We start from the raw sequence: 19,439 nt of genomic DNA on the forward strand, positions 1-19,439 counted from the left end.
GCACTGGCTGCAGAGCGAAACTGTGATTGGCTGATGCGGCTGACGGACATGCCCATCTCCAATGGGGATGCTGGGCCTTGCCGTCACGTGTGCGGGAGCTCTCCGGCCAGTCGGGTGCTGAAGCCGCGGACGGACGTGGGGCGGAAGCGGGAGCGACGTAACGGGCAGCCGGCTCCCGGCCCTCGGCAGCGCCGCCAGAGCAGCCACCGGCCATCCCCCCCTCGGCAGCGGCCGCCCGCCCGCAAAACACCCTCCTCCAAGACGGGTTGCGGAGATGGCGGGAGCGGTGCTTTTCTGCGTGGCAGGTAAGGAGGGAGGGAGAGCGGGTGATTATTCATCCACCATTTCGGGTAAAGCCTTGCTCGCCATTGAGCACATCTACACGGAGCACTGTCGCAGGAAAGCAGCATCCATCATCAGCGACCTACACCACCCAGGACGTGCTCTCTTCGCGCTGCTGCCACCAGGAAGGATGTACAGGAGACTCAGTACTCACATCACCAGGTTCGGGAACAGTTATTACCCCTGAACCATCAGACTCTTGAACCAGAGGGGATAACTTCACTCAACTTCACTCACTCCATCACTGAACTGTTCCCACGACGTATGGATTCACCTTAAGGATTCTTCATCTCATGTTCTCAATGTTTATTGTTTATGTATTATTTCTGTATTTGCACACTAGTTGTCCGCCCTGTTGATGCGGTCTTTCATTAATTCTGTTATGATTATCGGATTTATTGAGAATGCCCGAAAGAAAATGGATCTCGGGCTTGTATATGGTGACATTTCTGTACATGATAATACATTTACTTAGAACTTTGATTCGGGGAGGGGATGGAAGGGGGAAGTGGTGAGATAGAGGGGAAGGGGACAGAGAGGGGGGAAAGGGGAAAGAGGTACGAGCAATAGTGGGGGAGAGATGGAAGGGGAAGGGAGATGAAGAAGGGGGCATATGGAAATATGGGTGAGAAGGGAGTTGGAGAGAGGGAGTGGGTGTAAAGATGAATGAAAAATGGAGATAAGGGAGGGCAAGAGATGAGCAAGGATGGAGGGAGAGGGACATTGGTAGGATGGTGAGAAGGAGAGGTGGGGAGAGTAATGTAAGAGGGAAAGTAATGTAGGAGAAGGAGGGTTGTGCGAGGGAGAAGGAGACTAAATATGAGGGATGTGTGAGAAATGAGGGAGGAAGAAGAGTGGGGACTGGGGCATAGATGAAGGGATTGAGGGAGGAGGGACGGAGGTGGTGAAGAGGCAGGCAGATGTAGCAGCAAAACGGGAAAGTTTGGGTGGAGGGAGAGGAGGAGATTTCTACATTGTCTATCAGTCCCCGTCTCTTAGGTGGAGATATTTACACTGACCAGTGTCCCTCAGTCCTTTTCTCAGGGGGAGATCAGTGTCTCTCTGTCCCTCTCTCTCTCAGGGGAGATCTGTACACTGACTGGTGTCTCTCAGTCCCTCTCTCTCAGGAGTGATCTGTACACTGACCGGTGTCTCTCAGTCCCTCTCTCTCAGGGGTGATCTGTACACTGACCAGTGTCTGTCAGTCCCTCTCTCTCAGGGGTGATCTGTACACTGACCAGTGTCTGTCAGTCCCTCTCTCTCAGGGGTGATCTGTACACTGACCAGTGTCTCTCAGTCCCTCTCTCTCAGGGGAGATCTGTACACTGACCAGTGTCTGTCAGTCCCTCTCTCTCAGGGGTGATCTGTACACTGACCAGTGTCTGTCAGTCCCTCTCTCTCAGGGGTGATCTGTACACTGACCGGTGTCTCTCAGTCCCTCTCTCTCAGGGGTGATCTGTACACTGACCAGTGTCTCTCAGTCCCTCTCTCTCAGGGGTGATCTGTACACTGACCAGTGTCTGTCAGTCCCTCTCTCTCAGGGGTGATCTGTACACTGACCAGTGTCTGTCAGTCCCTCTCTCTCAGGGGTGATCTGTACACTGACCAGTGTCTGTCAGTCCCTCTCTCTCAGGGAGAGATCTGTACACTGACCAGTGTCTGTCAGTCCCTTTCTCTCAGGGAGAGATCTGTACACTGACCGGTGTCTCTCAGTCCCTCTCTCTCAGGGGGAGATCTGCACACTGACCGGTGTCTCTCAGTCCCTCTCTCTCAGGGGTAGATCTGTACACTGACCAGTGTCTCTCAGTCCCTCTCTCTCAGGAGTGATCTGTACACTGACCGGTGTCTCTCAGTCCCTCTCTCTCAGGGGTGATCTGTACACTGACCAGTGTCTCTCAGTCCCTCTCTCTCAGGGGAGATCTGTACACTGACCGGTGTCTCTCAGTCCCTCTCTCTCAGGGGTGATCTGTACACTGACCAGTGTCTCTCAGTCCCTCTCTCTCAGGGGTGATCTGTACACTGACCAGTGTCTGTCAGTCCCTCTCTCTCAGGGGTGATCTGTACACTGACCAGTGTCTGTCAGTCCCTCTCTCTCAGGGGTGATCTGTACACTGACCAGTGTCTGTCAGTCCCTCTCTCTCAGGGAGAGATCTGTACACTGACCAGTGTCTGTCAGTCCCTCTCTCTCAGGGGGAGATCTGTACACTGACCGGTGTCTCTCAGTCCCTCTCTCTCAGGGGGAGATCTGCACACTGACCGGTGTCTCTCTGTCCCTCTCTCTCAGGGGGAGATCTGCACACTGACCGGTGTCTCTCAGTCCCTCTCTCTCAGGGGGAGATCTGCACACTGACCGGTGTCTCTCTGTCCCTCTCTCTCAGGGGTAGATCTGTACACTGACCGGTGTCTCTCAGTCCCTCTCTCTCAGGGGGAGATCTGTACACTGACCGGTGTCTCTCAGTCCCTCTCTCTCAGGGGGAGATCTGCACACTGAACGGTGTCTCTCAGTCCCTCTCTCTCAGGCGGAGATCTGCACACTGAACGGTGTCTCTCAGTCATGTACTTATCCAAGTGCCTCTTAAATGATACTATTGTACCTGACTCATCCTTTTCCTCTGGCAACTCATTCCATAGACTCATGACCCTCTGTGTGGAAAAACTACCCCTCAATTCTGTTTTGAATCTTTCTTCTCTCATCCTAAACCTATGCCACCTAGTTTTGACTTCGCTACCCTGGGGAGAAGACTGTCACCATCCACCTTACCTAAGCCCCTCAGCACAACGCTTAGTGCCAGTGACCCAGGGTTCACTGTCTGTAAGGAGTTTGTACGTTCTCCCTGTGACCTGTGGGTTTCTTTCAGGTGCTCCTGCTTCCTCCCACAGTCCAAAGACGTACAGGTTTGTAGGTTAAACTGGGGGTTGCTGGGTGACACGGCTCAAAGGGCCAGAAGGGCCTACTCCACACTTTATCTCAATAAATAAATAATTTTTAACATTTTTATGTGGTCATTTCTCATTCTCCTGCATTCCAAGGTATAAAGTCTTAGCCTGGCCAACTTCCCTCTAATCCTAGCAACATCCTCATAAATCTCCTCAGCACTCTTTCCAGTTTAAGCATCTCTTTAATATAGCAGGATGAGTGACCAGAACTGAACACAATACTCCAAGTACGGTCCGACCAACAACTTGTACAACTGTAACACAATGACCTGATTCCTGTACTCAATAACCTGACTGATGAAGGCTAGTATGCTAAACATCTTTTTTTAACCATCTGTACTTGTACTCCCAGATCCCTCTGTTCCATAACACTCCCTCATGCCCCTCCATGCATTGTGCAAGTCCCATGCTTACTAGAATGCATCACTTCACACTTCTCTGTATTGATTTTCAAAAGACCACCTCCTAATTTTCAAAAGACCATAAGATAAAGGAGCAGAATTAGGCCATTTGGCCCATCGAGCCTGCTCTGTCATTTCATCGAGGCTGATCATTTCACTCTCAGCCCCAGTCTCTTGCCTCCTCCATGTTACCGTCTGTGCCTGACCGATCACGAACTTACCGAACTCTGCTTTATGTATACCCAGTGATTCGGCCTCCATGGCCGCCGGTGGCAAAGAATTCCACACATTCACCACTCTCCAGCTAAAGAAATTCCTCCTCTTCTCCATCCTAAATGGACGCCCCTCGATTCTGAAGCTGGGTCCTCTGTTCTTATACTTCCCCACCATAGGAAACATCTTCTCCATATCCACCCTATTGAGGTCTTTCACCATTCAATAGGTTTCAATGAGATCTTCCCTCATTCTTCTGAATTCCAGAGAGTACAGGCCCAGAGTCACCAATCCTCATATAACAAGCCTTTCAATCCTGAATCATTTTCGTGAAACTCCTTTTGACCTTCTCCAATGTCAGCATATCCTTTCTTAGATAAGGGGCTTAAAATTGTTCACCAGAGATTTATAAAGCCTTAACATTACATTCTTGCATTTATACTCCAAGTCCTCTTGAAATGAATGCTAACATTGCATTTGCCTTCCTCACCACAGACTCAACCTATAAATTAACCTTTAGAGAATTCTGCACAAGGACTCCCAAGTCCCTTTGTGTCTCAGTTTTTTAAAAAATTCTCTTCATTTAGAAAATAGTCTATGCTTTTATTTCAGAATCGGAATTATTATCACTGGCATGTGTTACGAAATTTGTTAACTTAGCAGCAGTACAATAGAAGTATAATAGCAGTAGAAGATAAATAAATAAACAAAAGAACCGTATATGAAGCACATGACCACACACTTCCTGTATTCCATCTGCCATTTCTTTGTCCATTCTCCTAATCCAAGTCCTTCTGTAGCCTCTCTGCTTCTTCAACACTACTCGCTCCTCCACCCTCGTTTGTATCATCTGCAAACTCAGTCATCCAAGGTAATTTGTGTCATCTATCAACCTTATGTTTCTTATATTCACCTGCTTTTCAGGTTTTGTGCATTTCCATCCAAATAATTTCTAAAAACAACAGATAACCAGGGTCTCAACACCAACCCTTGTGACACACCATTAATCACTAGTCATTCTGAGAAACTACTTTCAACCAGCACCCTCTGCTCACTCCCTCTGAGCCAATTTGAACCCATTTAACCATTCCTCGATTCCATGGGATCTAACTTTCCAGACCAGCCTCCCATGCAGGACCATGTCAAAGTCCAAATAGACAATATCCACTGCCCTACCCTCATAATCCTTTACAGATACTTCAAAACACGCTAAAAGATTTGTCATACATGACTTCACACACAAAACCATGCTCACTCCTCCTATCATATTGTCTATCTATATGCTGGTAGACCATGTGCCTCAGAATCCCTCCAGAAACATCCCAGCCACTGATGACAGGTTAACCCAGCCTGCAATCCCCTGGCTTGTCCTTGCTACCTTTCCTAAACAATGAAACAATATTCCAGTCCTTGGAACTTCATTGGGGCTACTGATGAGGCAAATATCTCCACAAGGGCCTCCACTATTTCTTCTCGAGCTTCCCACAGTCTGATGGTATACACAGCCAGCTCCTCAGGATTTATCCTCCTTGATGTGCAAATACCTTTTCCCTCATAACATGAATATCCTCCAAAATATCTCCACTTGTCTTCTTTATCTCTTGAGCAACCATGATAAACTCCTTGATAAAGACTAAGGAGAAAAATTTGTTAAAATTTCCACACATCTCCAGTGGATCCGGACTTAGGTGGCCCTGCTCTCCCCTTTTATTCTTAATGTACCTGTAGAATCTCTCAGAATTTTCCTTGACCTTACTTGCCAGATCAATCTCATACTTTCTTTGCCCTCCTGATTTTCCGCTTAAGTGTAGTCTTACTCTTTATAGTTATACAGAGATTCACCTGATCCAGACCTCTTAGACCCAATGTCATCTTCTTGGGCATTGGGTCCCAGTGGAACATAGGCCATTGATGACCTCCCATCTCCATTGTCCAAAGTCAATGGTATGGTTGGAGTTTGTCAATGTTTCTGTAATCCACTGCATCCACTGTACAGGGGATTGGCCTATACAGCTTCACCAGAGCCCTGTTGGCCGGTCTCACCATTTCCACCTCTCACAATGGGGACTTGGGTTGGACTTTGAGAGGCCTAGACTCAATGTATGCTTCATTTTTCTTGACCAGAGCCTCAATATCTCTTGTTCTGTACACTTGCCAGGTTTGCCTTTACCCTAACAGGAACATGCTGTCCTTGGACTCTTGATACAGTGCTCTTCAAGCCTCCCATTGACATCCATTCTTTTGAAACCGGCTCACCCAACCAACATCTGGTAGATCCTGCCCAATTCTCCCAAAATCAGCCTTGCTCTAGTTTAGCATTCCAACCCATGGGCCGTCTCATCCTTTTTCATCACCAAATTAAAATTAGCAGGGCATTAAAATTAACAGGATTATGGTCACCAGACCCGAAGCTTTCCCTGGCTCATTTGGTATTGCACCCTCCCTTGTAGGGCCCTTTGTATACGGACCTAGGGAACATCCCTCGACATTTCACAGATTCCACTCTGTTCAGGCCCTTAACTCTCTGTGTGGCCCAGACAATACCATACAACCTGAAATTCTTCTTCCACACAGACAACCAGGGAAACAGAAGAATGAGTGACAATAAGAATGTTAGAACCCCAAAGCCCCCCCACTCCCAAAGAATGAGTGATAGTAAAAATGTTAGAACTCCAAAGCCCCCCCCCCCCCAAGCTCCCACGCACAAGCAGCAGCAAAGCATTGGCTCTCCCCCTCCCACACTTACTACAGCAAAATGCATCAGCACCCTTCACCAAACAAGCAAGGAGTAGCAAAGGTCCCCCCACAAGAAAGACCATGATCTGCAGTACAACAAAAACTAATAATTCACCTGATAATTCGATATACCACTCCCTCTCTCCCTCATAAAGGGATTACAACTATAAGTGATTTCTTTAAAAGTTCAAAGTAAATTTATTACCAAAGTACATATACGTCGCCATATACTTCACTGAGATTCATTTTCCTGTGGGCATACAGAGAAAATCTATAGAATCAGATTTGACTAACAGGATCAATGAAAGATCAACCAGAGTGCAGAAGACAACAAACTGTGCAAATGCAAGTAGCAATAAATAAGGAGAACATGAAATAACAAGAGATCATTGGTTGTGGGAACATCTCAATGGATGGGGCAACTGAAGTTGAGTTTTGTTTCTCTTTTGTTCAAGAGCCTGATGGTTGAGGGCTAGTAACTGTTCTTGAACCTGGTGGTGTGAGTCCTGAGGCTCCTGTATGGCAGCAGCAAGAAGAGAGCACAAGTTCCCGCTGACCATTGGAATATTGTCACACGTAGAGATACAGTGAAAAACTTGTGACCCCCCATATGTTCCACCCATATGGCCTCACTGGACAATCCCCCAAGAATGCCATCACTATGTCCTGTCGTTACATGCTCCTTTGTCAAAAAGGCAACACCCCCTTCTCATTTACCAGCTCCACTGAAACCTGGAGTTCCCTTCCATTTTACTTTGCAACAGCATGGTAACAGGCCATCCTGGCCCAACGTGTCCCCTGCCTAATTACACCCATGGGACCAACTAACATAGTAACCCGCTGGTCTTTGGGACATGGGAGGAAACCAGAGCACCAGGAGGAACCCACACACACAAATTCCTTGGTGGAATTGCATACTGGTCGTTGGGGCTATAATTGTGTTATGCGAACCTATAGATTACCATGTTTCTATTCTGGCAATAACATCCCAGTCTTCAGCACTAATGCAAACTAAGTCCGTCTGTCCAACTTGTACCTGAACATTGAAGTTAATGCAAGAGATTCTGCAGATGCTGGAAATCTTGAGCGACACACCCATATCCCCTGGAGGAACTCAACAGGCCAGGCAGCATCTATGGAGGGGAATAAACAGTCAATATTTTGGGCCGAGTCCCTAAGGAGTACAAGCTGGCAGGTGACAGGTCAGAGGGGGGAGTGGCAGGTGAGACTTGCCTACCTTCCCCTCTCACCTAACACCTGCCAGCCTGTACTTCCCTCTCCCCACCCCCAGTCCTGCTGAAACACCTCGGCCTGAAATGTCGGTAGTTTAACTGGAATTTCCTTCCCCTGCCTTTACTATGCCCCTGGTCATCCTGATTACCAAAGATTCTCACTGGGTATTGCTTTTTCCTGTGACCTGCCCCTGCTCAGAGTTGTCAGCAAATTTGTACAGATGTACAGTGGAGGGTATTCTGACCAGTTACGTCACTGCCCAGTACAATGTCCTCACCGTCTGAGACATGCCCTTGTCTCATTGTTACCATTAGGACGGAGACGCAGGAGCCTGAAGACACACACTCAATGGTTCAGGAAGAGCTTCTTTCCCTCCACCAACAGATTTCTGAGGGGTCCATGAACACTACCTCACTGTTCCTTCTGGTCAAAGTGCTTTGTTGATCACCTTGGTTCAGTCTGCCACAAAAGACAGGTTTTTCTGGTGGTCACCCATTTTAATTCCACTTCCCATTCCGACATGTTCTTCACAATCTCCTCTACTGCCACAATCAGGATGGAGGAGCAACTCCTCATATTCCGTCTGAGTAGCCACCGGCCTGTCACCCATTTCTTTAACCCAGTAATATCTCCCCTCCTGTTCTCTCTTTTTCATTCCCCATTCTGGATTACAACTTAACCCCATTCTCTTGTCCTTACCTATCCTTCACCATCTTCAGGGTCTCCATTATCAATGACTTACTATTCCTGTGTTTATGACACACTATTCCCATGTTTTCAACTCACTATTCCTGTGTTTCTGCTCACTATTACTGTGTTTATGACCCATTATTCCTGTGCTCGTGACACTATTCCAGTGTTTATAACTCACTATTCCCATGTTTACTATTTGTACACTGACTGGTGTCTCTCAGTCCCTCTCTCTCAGCGGGGGAATCTGTACACTGACCAGTGTCTATCGGCGGGAGATCTGTACACTGACCGGTGTCTCTCAGTACCTCTCTCTCTCTCTCTATTCTCAGGGCTTTTGGCAAACTCTCTCTTCCTCCCAGGATCTCTGGGGACCTGGAATGTCACCTATGTGGACCTCCCCTTAGTGGACAAGGTGACAGCGAGGTCTGAGAAAGTTTCAGAGCCCCTGGGGCACCTCGTCCACAATTCTCTGCTCACGAAGCATTTTGAAGATGACCAGAAGCTGCTGACAGGTGTTTCTAGCATGTTGGGGGCTGGTTCGGTGTGGGACACAAGGGAGAGGGGATGGAGGGGGGACAAAATTGGGGAGGGAGGGAGGTGAGAGAGGAGGGGACGGGAAAGGGAAGTGGGAGGGATTAAGGGAAGAGGTGGAGGGGAGATAGAAGGAGCTGGTTGGAGCCTGGAATTTCTCCTGAAACACCACCCACCTCCTCCTTCAGTGCAAATCCCACGCCCTTCTTTGGAGCTCTTTGCTCTCTCTCTCTCCTCCCTCTCGTGCTCCCCTTCTCCTTGCATCTCCCTCTTCCCCATTCCCCTCCTCCCTCCCCACTTTCTTCACTTCTCATCCCTCACATCTACCTCAATCCTCTCTCCACTTTCAATGGCCCTCCCTTTTCCAATCTCCGTATCTCTCCCATTCTCTCTGCTCCTCACCCCCTGACAATTCCTTTCCCCTTGTCCGTTTTCCCTCCCGTCATCTTGTTGGTGTCATGTTGGTCTCAGTACCCGTGTCTGGGATCTTCCTTTGCCCCCACGGCAGAGGCCAATGCTGACCCCTGCACCTCTTTGCAGGAACCAGGGAGACCCCAAGACAGCCAGGGAGTGCAACCCCCACGAACCTGCTGACCCCTCTCAGCTTCACCCCCCCAGCCAGGGGTCAGGGGCCATCGGCGCCCCCCACAGGAGGGGAGGAGGAGACTACCACCACCCTCATCACCACAACGACTGTTACCACGGTGCAGACTCCAGGTAATCAGGGGAGGGGAGAGGATGTGGGTGGAGTGGTGAGGGAGAACAGAGGAAAGGGAGGGAGGAAGAAGAGGAGGAGGAATAAGACAGAGGAAGAGTACTGAGGAGAAGATGAGGGGACCAGCAGGAGGAAGCAGCAGAGTGAGTAGGAGGAGAAAATTGAGGAGGGAGGAATGGGGAATGTGAGGAGAGGCTGAGGTAGGAGGGATGAGGGACATTTTGGGGGAGGAGAGAGAGGGAGGGAGGGGAGGAGTGAAGCAGGTTGAGGAGGAAGGATGGGAGAGGAGGGACAGGGATGGAGCAGGAGAAGGGCCAAGATTAGGAAGTAGATATGGTGGTGGTGATAGTGGGTGGGGGGTGGCGGAAAGTTCTGAAGGTTTTTTGGCTTCTTTGTTAACTGTTTCCCCCTTTTCCCACTGCCCTCCCAACCCCTCTCACCCACCCTCCTCATCCCCTCTCCCCACCCTCCTCATACCCCCTTTTCCCACTGCCCTCCCATCCCTTCTGCCCCTCTCCTTGTCTCTCTCCCTTCTCCCCATCTTTCTCCCCACTCTCCATCCCCCACTCTCTCCCCACCCTCCTCGTCCCTGTCCCCCTCTCTCCCCACCCTCCTCGTCCCTCTCCCTCCACCCCCCTTGTCCCTCCCCACTCTCTTCACCTTCCTCATTCCCCGCTGTCTCTCCATCCTCCTCATCTCCTGTTCCCTCGCCACCCTCCTCAGTGTTGTGTAACATGAACGTGATGGAGGCTGAGGGGATGATTGAGTCCCTCGAGTACTCGGGCTCCCCATTGTACAGTGGCCTCGACTGTTCCTACGTCATCTCTGTCTACACCGGCTACGGGGTTGAGCTGGAGGTCAGAAACACCCCCACCTCACCACTTCCACCCCCACATCACAACCCCCCAATCTCACCATCCTTCCCCCCACCCATCTTACAATTCTACTCCCACCATCATCCCCCATCCCCCTCTGACCCCCACTCCGACCCTCATTCTCTCTCCCCATCACCTTTCACTCCCTCTCCCTATAACACCTCATTCTCTGTCCCTGACTGCTTTCCTCCTCCCAACCCAACCCCCACTCACTTCACTCAACCCCTACCCCTCATCTTCCTTTTTCACCTCTCCCTCTCTCCATCTTTCACCTTATGCCTCCCACCTCACACTCACTCCCTCCCTCCCCTTCTCATTCCTACTTCACTCACTTGCTCTCCTCTGCCACTCCCTCCCTTCCGCCCACACTCTAACCCCTCCACTCCCCTCTTTGCCTGTCTCACATGTTATCCACCTCTCCCCCCCAACTCCCCCCAGGTGGAGGTGCTGAACCTGCTGGCGGGGGAGCTGCTGACGGTGGAGGGGCTGCAGGACGATGGGCCACTCATCCTGGCCAACGAGGCCCTGATGTCAGAGGGTCAGAACATCCGCACCCAGAGCCGCCAGGTCCTAGTCCACTTCCAGAGCCCCCCACTCCGCCTACCCTGGGGTTTTCCGGTTCCGCTGTCGGGGTACGGATACCAACCTCACCCCCCCCCCCCGTTCAATGCCACTGGAGTCATGTGGGGGGAGGGTTACAGACATGGGGAATGGTGTAGGGGAGGGAGGGGGTTACAGACATGGGGAATGATGTAGGGGAGGGAGGGGGTTACAGACATGGGGAATGGTGTAGGGGAGGGAGGGGGTTACAGACATGGGGAATGATGTAGGGGAGGGAGGGGGTTACAGACATGGGGAATGATGTAGGGGAGGGAGGGGTTACAGACATGGGGAATGGTGTAGGGGAGGGAGGGGGTTACAGACATGGGGAATGGTGTAGGGTAGGGAGGGGGTTACAGACATGGGGAATGATGTAGGGGAGGGAGGGGTTACAGACATGGGGAATGGTGTAGGGGAGGGAGGGGGTTACAGACATGGGGAATGGTGTAGGGTAGGGAGGGGGTTACAGATGTGGGGAATGGTGTAGGGAAGGGAGGGGGTTACAGATGTGGGGAATGGTGTAGGGAAGGGAGGGGGTTACAGACATGGGGAATGGTGTAGGGAAGGGAGGGGGTTACGGATGTGGGGAATGGTGTAGGGGAGGGAGGGGGTTACGGACATGGGGAATGGTGTAGGGGAGGGAGGGGGTTACGGACATGGGGAATGGTGTAGGGAAGGGAGGGGGTTACAGACATGGGGAATGATGGAGGGGAGGGAGGGGTTACAGACATGGGGAATGGTGTAGGGGAGGGAGGGGGTTACAGACATGGGGAATGGTGTAGGGTAGGGAGGGGGTTACAGATGTGGGGAATGGTGTAGGGAAGGGAGGGGGTTACGGAGGTGGGGAATGGTGTAGGGGAGGGAGGGGGTTACGGACATGGGGAATGGTGTAGGGAAGGGAGGGGGTTACGGACATGGGGAATGGTGTAGGGGAGGGAGGGGGTTACAGACATGGGGAATGGTGTAGGGAAGGGAGGGGGTTACAGACATGGGGAATGGTGTAGGGAAGGGAGGGGGTTATGGATGTGGGGAATGGTATAGGGGAGGGAGGGGGTTACAGACATGGGGAATGGTGTAGGGTAGGGAGGGGATTACAGACATGGGGAATGGTGTAGGGTAGGGAGGGGGTTACAGACATGTGGAACGGTGTAGGGAAGGGAGGGGGTTACAGACATGGGGAAGGGTGTAGGGGAGGGAGGGGGGTTACAGACATGAGGAATGGTGTAGGGGAGGGAGGGGGTTACAGACATGGGGAATGGTGTAGGGGAGGGAGGGGGTTACGGACGTGGGGAGGGGTGTAGGGGAAGGAGGGGGTTACAGACATGGGGAATGGTGTAGGGGAGGGAGGGGGTTATGGACGTGGGGAGGGGTCTAGGGGAAGGAGGGGGTTACAGACATGGGGAATGGTGTAGGGGAGGGAGGGGGTTATGGACGTGGGGAGGGGGTGTAGGGGAAGGAGGGGGTTACAGACATGGGGAATGGTGTAGGGGAAGGAGTCACAGATTAGGAATGGTGTTTGAAAGGAGGGTGTCACAGAGATAGGGTGTAGGGGAAGGAGGGGTGATGGAGACTGAGAAGGGGTATATGGGAGGGAGCGGGTGACAGAGGCCGGGAAGGGTGTAGGGGAGGGAGGGGGGTGACGGAGACCGGGAGGTGTGTAGGCGAGGGAGGGTGTGACGGAGACCGGGAAGGGTGTAGGGGAGGGAGGGTGTGACGGAGACCGGGAAGGTTGTAGGGGAGGGAGGGGTGACAGAGACCGGGAAGGAGGGGGGTGACGGAGACCGGGAGGGAGGGGGACGGAGACCGGGAAGGGTGTAGGGGAGGGGGGTGGTGACGGAGACTGGGAGGGGTGTAGGGGAGGGAGGGGTGACAGAGACCGGGAAGGGTGTAGGGGAGGGAGGGGGTGACGGAGACCGGGAGGGAGGGGGACGGAGACCGGGAAGGGTGTAGGGGAGGGGGGTGGTGACGGAGACTGGGAGGGGTGTAGGGGAGGGAGGGGTGACAGAGACTGGGAGGGGTGTAGGGGAGGGAGGGGTGACAGAGACCGGGAAGGGTGTAGGGGAGGGAGGGGGACGGAGACCGGGAAGGATGTAGGGGAGGGAGGGGGTAACAGAGACCGGGAAGGGTGTAGGGGAGGGAGGGGGACGGAGACCGGGAAGGATGTAGGGGAGGGAGGGGGGTGACAGAGACCGGGAGGGGTGTAGGGGAGGGAGACTGTGACAGAGATGGAGTGGGGGTGTAAGGAAGGGTTACAGTCACGGAGACGGGGTAGATTCTGTGTTGCCTCCTGCACACTCACCCTCTCCCAACCCTTGCTGTTTTGTTGTCTCTCCTAGCCTACCCGCTGAGCTGTGCCCTGCCGGTCCGGCCCGCCTACGGGCAATTGTGGGTGTCGGGTCTCCGGCCAGGGGCCGTCTCCACGTTTCGCTGCGACCCGGGCTTCCAGATGCAGGGAGCAGCGGCCATCCGCTGCCTGAACCTTACCCGGCCGCAGTGGAGCGGCCCCGAACCACACTGCATGGGTGAGGGGCTACGATGGAAATCGCGGTCTAGGGTGTTACCGGGCGTGTGCGGGATCGTGGAGTGTCTAGGGGAATCGCTCCGTGTGTGTCTGTCGTTGTAGTCACGGAGCTGAGGGTGGGGGGGGGGGGCGATTGACTGGGTTGTGATTGGACGGTGCTGGGCTGTGATTGATGGATGTTGGAATAGGGACATTTTGAACCTTGCCCCCCCTCTCCTGTTAGTAACAGAGAAATGTCACCTTGCCTCTCCTCCCCTTCCACTCACCTTCCTCATTTCCCTCCACTCCCCTTCCCCCTCTCTCCCCCACCCTTTCCTCCCTTTCCTGATCTCCCCCAACTATTCCCCTACTCCCCCCACCATCCTACTTAACCTGTTCCTCATCCTCTGCTAATCCCCCACTCACTACCCCCTACCCCCCCCCCCCACCCCCCAGCCATCTGTAGAGCCACCATCCACAATGCCACAGTGGGACACATACTGTCTCCTGCTCCGGGCTCCACCCACTCCCCGAACCTCACCTGCCATTGGCTGATCCAGGCTCCACCCGCCCACAGGCTCCACCTCCACTTCGAGCGCCTCTCATTGGACGAGGACACTGACAGGTAAGAACAAAAGATCAACCTTATCCCCACCCCACCCCCACCCAAACCGAAATCCTTCTGGTCCAGATCGTAAACTCTCTCTGGATCCATCAAACCCCCTACAGATCCACCGGACCCCCTTTCCCCACACTCGATCTAAGAACAACCCCTTCCCTAGGCCCCCCTCCTGATCGTAGCCACAAATCTCGCATCGGATCCCCCAAACCCCTGCCGGATCCTGTAACCCCAATGGATCAATAACCCCTACCAGATCCTAAAATTCCAGTGAATCTCTAAACACTCTCTGCACTGGATCAACATCCCCACTAGATCCCAGAATGCCAGCAGCTCCACCGAACTCCCAGAGCCTAGAGCAGCCGTGTGGATCCTGGGATTCCGTGATCCAAGCCCCCACCGGATTTACCAAGCCCTTCTGCAGCAGTCCACCTCACCACCCCCACTGGAGCCTGGTGAATCCGCCAAACTCCTCACTGGATCACCCCAACAATCCTAATGGATCATATGTCCCCATAATCCCAATGGATCCACAAAACCACCATCAGGTTCACCAAACTCCTACTCGATCTTGGGAATCCACCAGATCCCACAACCCCTCTACACCAGAAAAGACCCACTGGATCCCATTTCTAAGATACCAGTAGATCTCTGAAACATATCAGATCCCACTACCCCAAAGGATCCCAAAACCTCTCTGGCAGACCCCTGAAGTCCACCGGATTTGAGAAAAACCATGGGATTCTGCAACTCACACCTGATCCCGACAATCAGATGTAGCTGCAAACTGCATCACGTCCCGGAATCTCCCACAAGATCTCAGAACCTCCTAAAATATTCTGATCCCCCATCCACCCGAATAATGACCCATTATAATGCCAGAATAATGACCCATTAACCATGAGCTGCCAGTAAATCCTGAACCCTCTCACTCGATGCTCCAGTTCTTGCAGCCAGGGAACACAGAACAGTACAGCTCCGTCCAGGCCATTTGTCCCACAATGCTGTGCTGACCTTTTAACCTACTCTTAGATCAACCTAACCCTTACCTCGCACATAGCCCACCGCTCATCCATCAACCTATTTAAAACTCTCTTGTGTCCCCAGTGTATCTGCCTCGACCAACACCCCTGGCTTTGTGTTCCACACACCCACCACTCTGTGTAAAAAAAAAAGTCTGATACCCTCCCTCCAGTTTCCTCCAATCACCTTAAGATTATGCCATCTCATATTAGCCAGTTCTGCTCTGTGAAAAAGATGTCGGCTCACCTCCCTTTCTGTGGCTCATCGTCTTGTATACTTCTGCCAAGTCACTCTCATCTTCCTTCACTCCGAGGAGAACAGTCCCAGCTCACTCGACCTTTCCTCTGTTCCTGCACACAGCCAAATTCTGCCGTTAATCATGTACTCTGCCTTCGAGTGTGATCTTCAATATCATTGAAACTTGGGACAACTTTCTCCACTGTCCACAACACCGTCTCCACTGTCCACAATGCCGTCTCCACTGTCCACAACATCAACTCCACTGTCCATGACACCGTCTCCACTGTCCACAACACCGTCCCCACTATCCACAACGCCATCCCCACTGTCCACAACACCGTCTCCACTGTCCACAACATCATCTCCACTGTCCACAGCATCATCTCCACTGTCCACAACGCCATCTCCACTGTCCACAACACCGTCCCCACTATCCACAACACCATCCCCACTGTCCACAACACCATCCCCACTGTCCACAACACCATCTCCAGTGTCCACAACGCCGTCTCCACTGTCCACAACACCGTCCCCACTATCCACAACACCACCCCCACTATCCACAACACCGTCCCCACTGTCCACAACACGTCTCCACTGTCCACAACACCATCTCCACTGTCCACAACACCGTCCCCACTGTCCACAACACGTCTCCACTGTCCACATCATCTCCACTGTCCACAACACCGTCCCCACTGTCCACAACGACGTCTCCACTGTCCACAACACCATCTCCACTGTCCACAACACCATCTCCACTATCCACAACACCATCTCCACTGTCCACAACACCATCTCCACTGTCCACAACACCATCTCCACTGTCCACAACACCACCTCCACTATCCACAACACCATCTCCACTGTCCACAACACCGTCCCCACTGTCCACAACGCCATCTCCACTATCCACAACACCGTCCCCACTGTCCACAACACCGTCTCCACTGTCCACAACACCATCTCCACTGTCCACAACACCGTCCCCACTGTCCACAACGCCATCTCCACTATCCACAACACCATCTCCACTGTCCACAACACCGTCCCCACTGTCCACAACACCATCTCCACTGTCCACAACACCGTCCTCACTGTCCACAACACCATCTCCACTATCCACAACACCATCCCCACTATCCACAACACCATCTCCACTGTCCACAACGCCATCTCCACTGTCCACAACGCCATCTCCACTATCCACAACACCATCTCCACTGTCCACAACGCCATCTCCACTATCCACAACACCATCTCCACTGTCCACAACACCGTCCCCACTGTCCACAACACCATCTCCACTGTCCACAACACCGTCCCCACTGTCCACAACGCCATCTCCACTATCCACAACACCGTCCCCACTGTCCACAACGCCATCTCCACTATCCACAACACCATCTCCACTGTCCACAACACCGTCCCCACTGTCCACAACACCATCTCCACTGTCCACAACACCGTCCCCACTGTCCACAACGCCGTCCCCACTGTCCACAACACCATCTCCACTGTCCACAACGCCGTCCCCACTGTCCACAACGCCATCTCCACTGTCCACAACAACGTCCCCACTGTCCACAATGCCGTCCCCACTGTCCACAACACCGTCCCCACTGTCCACAACACCATCTCCACTGTCCACAACACCATCCCCACTGTCCACAACACCATCCCCACTGTCCACAACACCGTCTCCACTGTCCACAACGCCGTCTCCACTGTCCACAACGCCGTCCCCACTGTCCACAACACCGTCCCCACTGTCCACTACACCGTCTCCACTGTCCACGACACCGTCTCCACTGTCCACAACACCGTCCCCACTATCCACAACACCGTCTCCACTGTCCACAACACCGTCCCCACTATCCACAATACTGTCTCACTGTCCACAACACCGTCCCCACTGTCCACAACACCGTCCCCACTGTCCACAACACCGTCCCCACTGTCCACGCCACAACACCATCTCCACTGTCCACAACACCATCTCCACTGTCCACAACACCACCTCCACTATCCACAACACCATCTCCACTGTCCACAACACCGTCTCCACTATCCACAACACCATCTCCACTATCCACAACACCATCTCCACTATCCACAACACCACCTCCACTGTCCACAACGCCGTCTCCACTGACCACAACGCCACCCCCACTGTCCACAACACCATCCCCACTGTCCACGCCACAACACCATCTCCACTGTCCACGCCACAACACCATCTCCACTGTCCACAACACCATCTCCACTGTCCACAACACCACCTCCACTATCCACAACACCGTCTCCACTGTCCACAACACCGTCTCCACTATCCACAACACCATCTCCACTATCCACAACACCATCTCCACTATCCACAACACCACCTCCACTATCCACAACACCACCTCCACTATCCACAACACCGTCCCCACTGTCCACAACACCACCTCCACTATCCACAACACCATCTCCACTATCCACAACACCATCTCCAGTATCCACAACACCGTCCCCACTATCCACAACAACGTCCCCACTATCCACAACACCATCCCCACTGTCCACAACACCATCTCCACTGTCCACAACACCACCTCCACTATCCACAACACCATCTCCACTATCCACAACACCATCTCCACTATCCACAACACCGTCCCCACTATCCACAACACCATCCCCACTATCCACAACACCATCCCCACTATCCACAACACCATCCCCACTATCCACAACACCATCTCCACTGTCCACAACACCGTCTCCACTGTCCACAACACCATCCCCACTATCCACAACACCGTCTCCACTATCCACAACACCGTCTCCACTATCCACAACACCGTCTCCACTATCCACAACACCGTCTCCACTGTCCACAACACCACCTCCACTATCCACAACACCATCCCCACTGTCCACAACACCATCTCCACTATCCACAACACCGTCTCCACTGTCCACAACACCATCTCCACTATCCACAACACCATCTCCACTGTCCACAACACCATCTCCACTATCCACAACACCATCTCCACTATCCACAACACCATCTCCACTGTCCACAACACCATCCCCACTATCCACAACACCGTCTCCACTGTCCACAACACCGTCTCCACTATCCACAACACCGTCCTCACTGTCCACAACACCACCTCCACTGTCCACAACACCACCCCCACTATCCACAACACCATCTCCACTGTCCACAACACCATCTCCACTATCCACAACACCACCTCCACTGTCCACAACACCACCTCCACTATCCACAACACCACCTCCACTATCCACAACACCATCTCCACTATCCACAACACCATCTCCACTGTCCACAACACCATCTCCACTGTCCACAACACCGTCCCCACTGTCCACAACACCGTCCCCACTGTCCACAACACCGTCTCCACTGTCCACAACACCGTCCCCACTGTCCACGACACCGTCCCCACTATCCTCAACACCAGCTCCACTATCCACAACACCACCTCCACTATCCACAACACCACCTCCACTGCCCACAACACCGTCTCCACTGTCCACAACACCGTCTCCACTGTCCACAACACCACCTCCACTGTCCACAACACCGTCCCCCACTATCCACAACACCATCTCCACTATCCACAACACCATCTCCACTATCCACAACACCATCTCCACTGTCCACAACACCACCTCCACTATCCACCAACACCATCTCCACTATCCACAACACCATCTCCACTATCCACAACACCATCTCCACTGTCCACAACACCATCTCCAC

At 52.7% G+C, this 19,439-nt stretch overlaps 1 protein-coding gene across 1 annotated transcript in view; it reads left to right on the forward strand.

The window, feature by feature from the left end:
- Positions 1-98: 98 nt before the first annotated feature.
- sez6l2 (seizure related 6 homolog (mouse)-like 2) overlaps positions 99-19,439 on the forward strand; it is a 39,271-nt gene continuing 19,930 nt past the window's right edge. Inside the window, 8 exon segments of the mRNA XM_073034022.1 lie at positions 99-305; positions 8,885-9,067; positions 9,627-9,803; positions 10,525-10,658; positions 11,115-11,264; positions 11,266-11,308; positions 13,613-13,798; positions 14,233-14,401. Coding sequence (XP_072890123.1) covers positions 275-305; positions 8,885-9,067; positions 9,627-9,803; positions 10,525-10,658; positions 11,115-11,264; positions 11,266-11,308; positions 13,613-13,798; positions 14,233-14,401 — 1,073 coding nt within the window. The 5' untranslated portion in view covers positions 99-274.

The sequence above is a fragment of the Hemitrygon akajei genome, chromosome 31 (genome assembly GCF_048418815.1).
Source record: "Hemitrygon akajei chromosome 31, sHemAka1.3, whole genome shotgun sequence".
Lineage (NCBI taxonomy): Eukaryota > Metazoa > Chordata > Chondrichthyes > Myliobatiformes > Dasyatidae > Hemitrygon > Hemitrygon akajei.